Below are 12,149 nucleotides of genomic sequence, written 5' to 3'. Positions count from 1 at the left end.
GTAGAAGGGTTAACTCTTAAACTCATTAATCTTTAAGTACATAAAGACAGATATAATTGAATTTGTTACCCATCCTAACATTTATTTCATTGGAATAGGAAACAACAGCCTTTTGTCCAGCTGAAAACATAATGAGTTCTTAGACTTCATTGAGTTGGATGGCAAAGATCCCTCTCTGGGGACCATAAAATGAATGAAATTACCAAAGGTGCTGTACTTTGATTTATTCCTCACGGAATTCCAGGATCCCAGTGGATCCTCTCATCTGTCTCTACTTACCCTACTCATTCTTAGATCTTGGTTTTTTCTGTGAATGTCCATATTCCACCTATATATCATTGTCTGCAGCTGTTTACTTGCTGTACTTTCAGTCAAGAATCCTCGTTAAGGTGGCACACCGACCCCACTTTGTTTGCAGGTCTGTACAGAATTTTGATTCCCATTTCCTCTTCAGGAGTGTTTAAAATTTGACAACCAAAGTCACCCTCTTTTATCTTCCAAACCAAGCTTAGAGAAAGTAAAATATATATTTGCTATGTATCTTCTTTCTTGTGAATATAAGCTTTGAAGAACAAAAAAATTAATCATTTTCTCTGTGCAGTAAAATGCTTATAGGGCTAAGCTTGGCAAGAGTTTAGGTATTGTCCTTTTTGGAAATAATTTCATGAACAATCTGTTACGTGAAGTAACTCCTGCCGTATCAATAAATAAGAAATGTCACAGACATCAGCAATTTTGGAACACAATGCCTTCTGTCCAGCAGATGCTGCCATGCCCCCCTCCCTACCCTCCACCCCCAGGATTGCTGAGAAGCTAGGGGAAGCAGCCATCTGCCACATTGCCACTCCTTAAGGTGAAGAAGGAATTAAGGATGTAAACAATCAGAAAACAGGATATGGCCCCAGAGAGTTGAGGTCCATATGAAAGGAATGAAGTCAGTGAGCCCAGAGACTTGCATCTTCCCATACATAGAATGCTAAATTCCTTAACTTGATATCCGATTTCCCTTCAGTTCAATTAAGTTCAGTCGCTCAGTCCAGTTGCTCAGTCGTGTCTGATTCTGCGACCCCTTGGACTGTAGCATGCCAGGCCTCCCTGTCCATCACTAACTCCTGGAGTTTACTCAAACTCCTGTCCATTCAGTCGGTGATGTGATCCAACCATTGCATCCTCTGTCATCCCCTTCTCCTGCCTTCAATCTTTCCCAGCATCAGGGTCTTTTCCAATGAGTCAGTTCTTCACATAAGGTGGCCAAAGTAGGGGAGTTTCAGCTTCAGCTTCAGTACTTCCAATGGATGTTCAGGACTGATTTCCTTTAGGATGTATGGTTGGATCTCCTTGCAGTCCAAGGGACTCTTAAGAGTCTTCTCCAACACCACAGTTCAAAAGCATCAATTCTTCGACACTTAGCTTTCTTTATAGTTCAACTCTCACATCCATATATGACTACTGGAAAAACCATAGCCTTGACTAGATGGACCTTTGTTGGCAAAGTAACATCTCTGCTTTTTGATAAGCTGTCTAGGTTGGTCATAACTTTCCTTCCAAGGAATAAGCGTCTTTTAATTTCATGGCTGCAGTCACCATCTGCGGTGATTTTGGAGCCCCCCCCCCCCAAAATAAAGTCAGCCACTGTTTCTACTGTTTCCCCATCTATTTGCCATGAAGTGATGGGACCAGATGCCATGATCTTAGTTTTCTGAATGTTGTTTTCCCTTACCTCACAATAATCTTTGATGGTCAGACTGCCTGCCCCACTTTGTTGTAAACTTGTATATAGCATGACTCCCCCTCTTGCCTCCTTGGAGCAGATTTCTCAGGTCTAGTGAGATGCTGCTTCTGGGCTTAAAGTCCTTAACATTTCCACCAAATAAAATACCTCTCTACTTTAAGGTTGTGACTATATTATTTTTTTAGTCAACGAACTCCTCACTGAAGGGTGGGATTGCCTCAGACTATCAAGCTTCAGTGCCTTTCCAGCCAGTTTCTGTTTTCCCCATTTTGCTCAATTCTTTTCTTGAAAAGAGAAGCAGAAAACACATCAAGATGAATCAACCAAAGATTGTAGAGGGTGTGTGTGTGTGTGTTTGTATGTGTTTAGCGGGGAGAGGTGGGAGAGGCAGTGTAGGAGGGGAGGTAAACTGGGAATACATCAATAGTGTATAAATAGTATGTAAGTTCTTCCAGACCGAATATTTGGCCTTTTTTGCCTACGCGGTATCACAGCATCGCTACTGCGCCTAGCACAAAGCAGACGGATGTTCAGTAAATGTTTGTTGCACTTAGTGAAAAAACGAACTTCTCACTTTGCTTTTTCAGGGGAGATGAGGCTTGTTCTTGGAATCAACCAGGGCCCTAGAGGAGAGGATGTCCTCGGGAACACCTCCGTTTCTCTCAACGAGGTGAGGAGTCTGGCGACAGAAGGTCGTACATCGTGGAGGCCCACGGGGAGTGGGATCCGCCGTGACTCCTGGGAGAGGAGACTGCATCGCCACGACGCAGCCCCACCCTCGCGTTTTAGTTCCACCGGCTTTCCGCGCCTCTCCGGGGTATCCGTGTCAGGTTTGTCACTGTCGCCCCGCCCCTCCAGCTCCGTCTCCGCCTTTCCCCCCCTCCCCTCTCTCCTTCCCTTCTCCAACCTCCGGGCTCCGCCGGGGTCCCGCTCGCTCCCCTGCGGTTCGGCGGCTCGGTCGCCCCGCCCTCAGAATGGCCCCCCCCCCCCCCCCCCTCCCTTTGACGTGGCAGAGGCGGCGCCAGCCATGTTGGTCCAGCAGTGTTCTGTGCGCAGGCCGGGGGCGGGACTGCGCGGTCCCTGATTGCAGTGCCACGGCCGCTGCCGCTCGGCGGAGGGGACGGATTTGTAAGGTACAGGCTGCAACAGGCGCAGATCTCGTACGTGGTGGCACTGTGGTAAGGATCGATTTCGGGGCTGTGAGCGCTCACTGGGAAGCGGGGGAAGGTCGGCGGCGGGTCCGCGGGCCGGGGTCTCGAGGGTGGTGCCCACTCTGCCTTCTGGGCGCCCCAGGCCAGATGGGGGTGCGCAGGGGCTGCGACCCGGCCCGGCGGGGGCTGCCTTGAGCCCTGAACTTGTCACCTTCTCACCCACCACCTCTGCTTAGTTCTATCAGGGCCTGGGAACCCGGCTCCCTCACCCACCTCCCCCGGATCAGGAGTGAAAGATGAGAGTCGAGTGGAAAACAGCAGTTAGGGCATCTCTCGCAGCACCCCACCCTCCGTTCATGGCCGATCTGCCTTCCCCACCGCACCCCACCCCACCCCATCGCCGCTTCTGGGTACTTTGGCTTCTTGGTTCATTCCTTGTCTCATCCGAAGAGCCCTAGACTTTGACCAGAAGTGACTTCGTCACTCGTAGTTTGGCCTTGGGAGTTAAAGGGGATAAGGAGAAAAGTGCCAGGTAGAGCTCACACCTTGGGCCTTGATTACAAATAGACTTAAGTTTTCAGATTGGACCCATCTTCCGTACTTCCATTCGGCCCTAAATGTTTTCCCGTTTTGGTGGGAAGGGAAAAGTCAGAGTAAATCTGCTTGTAATCACTGGAGTGAGTATGTTGAATCTGGGAGCTTCCTCAAGGTCCACCCCTCAAAGGAGTGGATAACTAGCCAAGTGAACTTGGTTAAAAGAAGTTTTAGATTTAATTATAGATGTATGTTAAGTCTTCCTTTTCTGCCTTCTCCAGTAGTCTTAACTGACATCATTTTGGAAGTTCAGTCATTTTTAATTGGCTCAGAATTTTAGATTTGGAAGGGGCCTTGTAGTTTTCCAACCGAAACCCCTCATTTTACTGATGAGAATTTGAGGATCAGAGAGGTTAAGCTATTTGTGCAGTATAGTAAATCTAGTCGTGGGAAGTAGTTGAAGACACTTCATTGAGGATTTTAGGACAGAAAAGTGGGAAAGCCACATTTAATTGTCTGTTAATAGATATATCTGATTGGAAGGAACTCAAATTTTACTTGCAATTTACAATGTTTCTCACTTAGCTACCCATAAAATGGCTAATGGGCATATATCTGATGTGCTAGGTTAAAGTGACTTAATGTTTCTTTACTTTTAGTTATACCATAAGAAAGTACATTCCCAATGATTATAAGTTGTGCTGAAAAGGAGACATTTCTTTAGAATGGTCTTTTATGTTTTGTGCCACTTAATAAAATATAATGACTAGTATATTGTCTGCATCCTAGTTTAGTGTTTGAATCAAAATTTTTTTAGTTTTATGCTTTTATACAGACAGTACTAGGGGAGAGAATGCTTATCAAATAATGCCATTTCATAAGGACCTGGTTTGCAAAAGGACTTTATTTCAGATATGCTGTTGTTGAATATGTGACCAAGCCTGGCAGGATTTGTTCTAGAGTAAGTGATTTTAAGATTAATTTCTCCCTTGCAAAGGTGAGGGAATTTGGGGAGGGGTTTTGCATGTCTCTGTAATCAGACCAGTTAAGAAGAAAAACGTGGGACATTTTTCAGATTGCTGTTGAAAAGTGATATGTAAGAAATAAATAGATGTGGTTTAGAGAACAAATATGATCTTAGAGCAGAGCGATTGAGGAGACAAACAGTGAGGAAGAGGAGGGGAATTGTACTTAAATATCAATCAGGTGATACTCAGTATGTCTCTAAAAGTAAGGATGTCGAGTTACAATCCAGGCTTGTTACCTCTTGTAGAAACTTAAACCTGGCCAATGGCTGTGTGTAGATGTCTTCATGATAAGTTTCATAGAGCCTGCTCTACCAGCTTCCATGCTTTTAAATTAAGCCCTAGAGTCCTAAGGAAGTGATTCTCAGGACCTCTTTATATTCTTAAACATTGTTGAGGATCCAGAAGAAAAGAAAAGAAAAAAAAAAAAGTCCCTTAGTACCTCCTACTCTGTGCGATTCCATGGACTATACAGTACATGGAATTCTCCAGGCCAGAATACTGAAGTGGGTAGCCTTTCCCTTCTCCAGGGGATCTTCCCAAACCAGGGATTGAACCCAGGTCTCCTGCTTTGCAGGAGGATTCTTTAGCCAGGCTTAATAGAAGACAGGTGGATTTTCGGATCTACTTGCTGTTTTGATATGTTGTCTGGTTGAATTGTATGAAGGAAATCTGGCCTCACGTAAACACGTAGCTGGAAAACTCTTATTGTTTCCTATGCTAAAACTGAAGTTGGCATCTTTTATCTCCCCTCTGATTATCCTTGACCTTTGTTTTATCATTATCTTTCAATACTTTTTTTTCTCGAATGCTTCAATTTTTCTCAAAGCCGTCCCCAATATTTAGCTTTAAAATAATCTTTTCTAAACAAATCTAGTTATCTTAGGATTTCTCTCTACCCTTTGTCAATCTTTGAAAAATCCATTATTGCTTTTGCTTAGTATAAAATTCCCTAGTTGTCTCTGAAATTCTGATAGGAGGAAATACAGTGTCTAATTGTTATTTTCTTATTATATTTTCGATTAGGATATAATTGACTAATAACATTCTTATTTCTTTTAAAGAAGGGAAAGTTCTTAGCTGTTTAAGATACTTAGGTTTGTTAAGCATCAGTTTCTGTAATTTGTATTATCAAAATATATTTGAGCATTTTTCTGAAAACTGTTATATCTAATAACACCTTTTCTTCCCTCACTTATATTTTAGAATCAGTTCCTCATCCCATCATTGTTCTTAGCAACTTCAGCATCCATGCTGGCTCTGTTGGTACCCTACCTTCATAATTCTCCAATTCTTGATGCCATTCATCCCTCCCACAAATCTTTTAGCCAGCCAGATAGTACTTGAGATTCTATCTCCTTAGACCTTTAAATTTTATAATTTCCCTCCATCACTAACCACTGCTGCAGTTTGAGAGCATGAGACAGACCTGTTGCCTAGGTAGGAGAGCTGGCATCCTAGTCAAGCAGCTAAAGAACAACAAGGTGAAGATGTCTTTTGATACTGGGCCCTAACCAAAATGGCATCTCCCTCTTCTGGTAGTGAGTTTAAATGATTATATTGAAATTATATATCTCAAATTAGAGTTTAAAATGCTCTCATAAGTTGGAATGTTAGAAGTATTCTGAATTGTTTCTGCAAAAGAAGTAAGTGACGTATACATCACACGGAACACACTTAACCTGTGTTTATTTCTTGTTCCTCAAACGTCCTGTATTAGTATGATAAAAAATTGCCTGTCTAAAATAGAAGTACCTCGTTTTAGAAAAATCTTTTTGTTGTGTACTCTTAAGCATTATATTTAACAAGTTTAATGGAAGCTTACTTCCTTCTGGGTAGAAAAGCATGTGAGTTTTAGAATTTAATGTTTTTGACAATCTGTTTATTAGAACGATGTAACTCACAAGGTTGATACAGAAAACTTAGGACCTGGATTTTCCCCATTTTTGACTTAAATCAATAGGACATCAATTTTATCATTTATTATTTTTTCTGTAGTTTTTTTCAAGAGTGAATGAAAAAGGGATAAAATACCTCTTTGGGGCCTAATGAGCTTTGGGTTCTGTAGAGCCATTCATTATTTTGTTATAATTGAGGTCATTGTTCACTTGCTAATTTTTTTCTGAGATAATTATTTTCTTTCATTTATGATTTCTAATGGATGAGTATCAGTGGAACTAGGAAAAACGTACTTATTTTGAATTTTCTTAATAGGATTTAAAAATATCTTTTAATTTTGTTACAGAAATAAGAATCAAGCTCTACAATGACAACCTATTTGGAATTCATCCAACAAAATGAAGAACGAGATGGAGTGCGATTTAGTTGGAATGTTTGGCCATCGAGTCGATTGGAAGCTACAAGAATGGTCGTTCCAGTAGCGGCCTTATTTACACCACTGAAGGAGAGACCAGATCTGCCACCCATTCAATATGAACCTGTTCTCTGTAGTAGGACCACTTGCCGTGCAGTTTTGAATCCTTTATGGTAATTAAAGTATATGGAAAACACTAAAGTGTCCTTATGATTTAAAAGTGTAGTTTCTTACTTGTTCATTTATATAAAATGTTTTTGTTTATATTTTTTCAAATTAAAGTAGAACCAAAGAGCTATAAAGTTTTAGACTCATACTAGCTGTAGTGAGTTACAAAGAAACCAAATACAAAATTGTCAGTATGTAAACTGTTAGATTCTATCAGTATTCTCTAGATACTGATGCTGGCTATCACCTCATTTTGTGTCATTTGTAAAGTTATAATTGAGTGGTATGGTGTTTCAAAACTGTTATGATTTCTTGTTATATAAGCCAGAATCTGAAGAATCACCTTTTATTCCTCTTTCTCCTCCCTCTCTTTCCACTCAATCCACTGGCAAATCTGGTGCATTCTGTCTCAAGAACATTACTGATCCTGTCTCTTACTCTCATTCTCTGCTAATACATGGTGCTTCAAAAGATGGTAATCTTTTCTTGGGTGGTTTCATTATCTTCCTAACTGATCTTCCTGTTTCCATTCTTGCCTTTCAGTAATCTCTTCTCCACCCAGAAGAGTGGAGAATTTACACTTATAATGAAAAATCCAAACCCCTTATCAAGACCTGTAAAGCTCTATATAATGTAACCTGTGTATATTTCTGCCTTCATCTGTATCATCCATTTTCTTCATTTTCACCTACATTACACCTTATCTTCTTTCTATTCTTGGATATACTTAACTTATTTCTGCCACAGACTTTGTGCAATAGCTATAGGTGCTGCCTGGATTGCTTTGCCCCCAGATTTTCCTGTAACTGGTTTCTTTTCATTTCAGTTACATTTTAGTTGTTTATTAATGAAGGCTTTCCTTTAAAGTTGCCCTCCCAAATGCATTCTCATGTCTTGCTTTGTTATCTTTAGTTTTTATTATCACTATCTAAAAGTGTCTTCTGCATTTATGCATTTATTGTTTATTGTCTTTCACTTCTAGAATATAAGCTTTATGAAAATAGGACCTTTGATCTCATTTACTTATCATCAGTACCTAGAATAATGGCATTCAGTAACTACATATATTTTTATTGAATATGTGTTTTCTAGAGCTGAGTTTAGAAGTTACTGAGTCACTTGGGGAAAAAAAATAAGATTATCTTAATTTATTGTTGGTATTTGCTATACATTAAAAGTTACAATATATTCACTTTGGTAAGCTTGTATGTGTTAAAAGTATGAATTAAATATTGGCAACACCTAAAAATACATGGCTTTTAAAGATTGCTTTCACTGTCGGTTTGAATTAATTCATTTTCAGAAAGAAGTTAATTTTATTGAAATTGGAATTACTGCACAGTTTAGCTAAATCATGAGCTATTGTATCTTTTCTTAAAACAGTCAAGTGGATTATCGAGCAAAACTCTGGGCTTGCAACTTTTGTTATCAGAGGAATCAGGTAAGAAAGCCCCCAGTGTAGATGTTAATGCTGTAATACTAATACTGTAGGAAAATACATTTGAAAATAAAGATTACTTTTTTATAGGATTAAATAAATAAGTGATTAAAGTATCTATTTTTAAGTAATTAAGTGATCAAGAAATACTTTGTTTCATTTTAAAAGTTCATTACTTGGTAATAATTGGTTAAAATATTTTGCTTTTTTCTACCTGTAGTTTCCACCGACTTATGCTGGTATATCTGAACTGAATCAGCCTGCTGAACTTTTACCTCAGTTTTCTAGCATTGAATATGTAGTTCTGGTAAGAACATAAAAATAACTCTTTAAGGAAGTTTAAAATATCCAGTAATATAGCAGTACTTTATATCAAAATAATTATTCAATTGAGCTGACTTAAAAGGCATCATTCTTCATTCTCACATTGAATTGATCGAGCATTTCAAGGGTAAGAACTGTCAAGGTCAGTTTGAGCAAGGTAATTTCTATTGTAGTTATTTGAAAGGTGGCCAGGATTTTGGGCGGGGAGGTTTGATTTGCTATATCGAGTAGGTTAATAAATAGTAAAGTATCAATTTTGCTTTGTAGTTGGAAGGTTAGTTACAGATACTTGGTCAATATGAAACTGGAGCCTAATGATATATCCCCAAGTCTAATAATGAAATTACTCTTGAATTGGTTATTGTTAGGAAAATTTTTCTTTCCTTTCTGAACAGCTTTATATAATTTATTTTAATACTTAAGTATTAAGGTAATGTCTTTTATGAATGTTGTAGAGATAGCAGAATATGACTCACTTGAGTCTGTCACTGATTTGTCCATTCTGACTAGTTTCTAGTTCCCTTACAATGCAATTCAGATTAGATAATTATTTTATAAAAATCACCTAATTTTGCTGTTAAGCTTTAAAGTTACTGTGTTCTTGTTTTAAAAAAAGTGCTTGTTGTAAGAAATGAAACTTCATGCAGTTAAGTAAAACTGAAAGTGAAACTCCCCTTCTTGTAACATAACTAATGTTCATAAACTTAATTTTTCACTTGATGATGTATTAGATATATAATGTTTCATTTGTAAAATGGCTTTATTAGAATTCCATTGTTAAACATATAATAAATTATTTAATTAGTCCTCTATTGATTATCCAATGTATTGAGCTGAAGTGTTATACTTTTAAAACAACATTTTTTTAGTCCTCTATTGATTATCCTATGTATTGAGCTGAAGTGTTATACTTTTAAAACAACATTTTTTTTAATCACAATCTATTTTAAAAGCGTGGTCCTCAGATGCCTTTGATATTCCTCTATGTGGTTGATACTTGCATGGAAGATGAAGATTTACAAGCCCTGAAAGAATCTATGCAGATGTCACTAAGCCTTTTACCACCTACAGCTTTGGTTGGCTTAATTACTTTTGGGAGAATGGTGCAGGTTCATGAACTTGGATGTGAGGGCATTTCAAAAAGCTATGTCTTCAGAGGAACAAAAGATCTGTCTGCCAAACAACTGCAGGTAAGCAACAAGAATGGTAGTTTGCCTGTCTCTGCATATCACTCTATGTGTGTCTAAAAATGCCTTCTAGATATATGTTTCCAGAAAATATTATGAATGACTAATATAGTTGTATTATAACAAAGCCTTTAAATTTAGTGATGGCCTCAGCTTTCTTTCGTTTGCCTTACACTGTAATCATAGAGATTGAAGACCCTTTACTTTTTAAGTATCTGTAAAACTTAGAGTGAAACTGAAGCTATTTTACTAAAGATTTGAAGGCTTGTAGAAGAGTCATGCTAAAGACTGAGAGAAGGCAACCACTTTTGTTTCCTTGTATGTCACTTAGGAACTAAACACTTAGTGTTTGGCAAGGGGAGATATTTTAAGGCTTGAGAGTTAATAGGTGAACTGTGAATATATATATTTTTTCATACACTGGGATATTTTGTCTTTGAAGCAAATTAAAGCCTTGTCTTCCAAGGCAGGGAGTTATGTGCAACATACTAGGATTATCTTGGTATATTTTTCAAAATCTTTTTCTGTCTAGATATTTTGATAGATGATGAGAGATATTCATATTACTTTAAATATGTTCATTGATTGGAAGATAGTTGAGAGGGCAGAGAATGTTCATATAAGTCAGAGAATTAAGAAGCATAGGCATGCAAGATGTTTATTACTTTATAATAATAACCCCCCTTGTATAACCCCCCTTTATACAATTCCTTATTATCTCTCCATCATATTTATTATTACACTTATTTAGCTAATGCTTCAACTTTTGTTGGTTTCACCAGATTTAAATTTTCATACAGTCAGGGACTATTTATATTTTTCACCATTACATACCTGGCCCATAACAGATACTTGAACTATATAGCTGCTGATGAATACAAGCTAAGAATACAGACATTCAAGTTACACAGTAATTTATTTTGACTATTAATTAGAAGTGAAGTATTCTAGGCTAGTTTCCCCCTACTTTGCTCACATAGCACTTTGTACTTTGCTCTCTTATGATGTTTATTTCATTATATCACTGTTTACCTGATAGTCTTCCCAACTGGAACTTTTGCTTTCAAGGGAAGAGATTTTGTGTTCTTTATTTTTGTGTTTCTAACGTCTATGAAAGCACCTTCCATGCCATAAATAGTTAATACATCTTTGTAGGAGTAATTAAACAGACATCACAGAAGTAATCTCTTTACAGGAAATGCTGGGGCTCTCTAAAGTACCAGTTACTCAAGCAACACGTGGTCCTCAGGTACAGCAGCCACCTCCTTCCAATAGGTAATAAATATGTCAAAAAGAACTTCACAGTTTTACAGCTGATACATCTGTCTTCACCCTTAACTTGAACATAGGCCTTCAGTGATCCAATACCGTTAAATATTTTTAGGAATATAAATACTGAATTAGTATACTTTTTAAAGAGTTGTGGTAACATCATATTGCTGCAATGGTTGGTTTTTCATCATGACAATGTAAGGAGTTACTTTAGTTTTGATATAGTCTTTAAAATTTTTTTTTAAATATTGGAGTATAGTTTTCTTTTTTTAACTTTATGTGGGGCATTTTATTTATTTATTTGTTTGAATGGTACTGGGTCTTTGTTGTCGCACGGACTTTTCTCGAGTTGCTGTGAGCGGGGGTTACTCTTCAGTTTCGGTGCGAGGGCTTCTCACTGTAGTGGCCTCTCCCATTGCCGAGCACAGGCTCTCGAGTGTACGGGCTCAGAAGTTGCGGAACATGGGCTCAGTAGTTGAGACTCGCAGTAGTTGAGACTCGCAGGCTCCAGGGCACAGGCTCAACAGTTGTGGCATAGGGGTTTAGTTGCTCTACAGCATGTGGGATCTTCCTGGATTCAGAATCAAACCTGTGTCTCCTGCATTGGCAGGCAGATTCTTTACCACTGAGACACCAGGAAGGCCCCTGGAATATAGTTTTGATATATTCCTGATTTTCTGTTTTTAAGTTCAAAAAATTTTATTTCTGTGCTTGAGGGCAGCCAAGCAAAAATAGGTCCCCATAAGCTTTTAATTTTGCCTTCTTAGTTTTGTGGGTAGCTTTTTCTGCTAAACTTACTAATCAGAGATGGTATTAGTAAAATTGAGTTGATGTATCTTCTCATAATTAATTCAGTAACTCTAAAACTTACTAGATTGGTAAATGGAAGATGCAGTCCCAAAGTAATACTTGGTTTGAGTGTTCTCTTTACAGTAATTGTACTCACTGAGTTCCTCAGCAGTAGACAGCATCACTTGGGAACTTATTTGAAATGAGAATTCTTG

The 12,149-nt window shown here is 38.4% G+C and overlaps 1 protein-coding gene across 11 annotated transcripts in view; it reads left to right on the top strand.

The window, feature by feature from the left end:
- Nucleotides 1-1,954: 1,954 nt before the first annotated feature.
- Nucleotides 1,955-12,149, top strand: part of SEC23A (SEC23 homolog A, COPII coat complex component) — a 59,530-nt gene continuing 49,335 nt past the window's right edge. The window contains exons 1-8 of one of the 11 annotated variants that reach the window (XM_055555396.1): nt 2,723-2,910; nt 3,120-3,293; nt 4,317-4,378; nt 6,688-6,929; nt 8,308-8,365; nt 8,583-8,669; nt 9,640-9,876; nt 11,069-11,148. In XM_055555396.1, the coding sequence (XP_055411371.1) occupies nt 6,709-6,929; nt 8,308-8,365; nt 8,583-8,669; nt 9,640-9,876; nt 11,069-11,148 (683 nt within the window). In that variant the 5' untranslated portion in view covers nt 2,723-2,910; nt 3,120-3,293; nt 4,317-4,378; nt 6,688-6,708. Of the gene's footprint in view, nt 2,563-2,714; nt 2,911-3,119; nt 3,294-4,311; nt 4,379-5,959; nt 6,089-6,687; nt 6,930-8,307; nt 8,366-8,582; nt 8,670-9,639; nt 9,877-11,068; nt 11,149-12,149 lie in introns of those variants that run through there. The other 10 variants (XM_055555405.1, XM_055555399.1, XM_055555395.1 and 7 more) reach the window with 10 other exon arrangements.

This window comes from Bubalus kerabau, chromosome 19 (assembly GCF_029407905.1).
Source record: "Bubalus kerabau isolate K-KA32 ecotype Philippines breed swamp buffalo chromosome 19, PCC_UOA_SB_1v2, whole genome shotgun sequence".
NCBI classification, from domain to species: Eukaryota; Metazoa; Chordata; class Mammalia; order Artiodactyla; family Bovidae; genus Bubalus; species Bubalus kerabau.
Note: the sequence above shows the minus strand (reverse complement) of the source record. Positions and strands in the feature narration are given on the sequence as shown.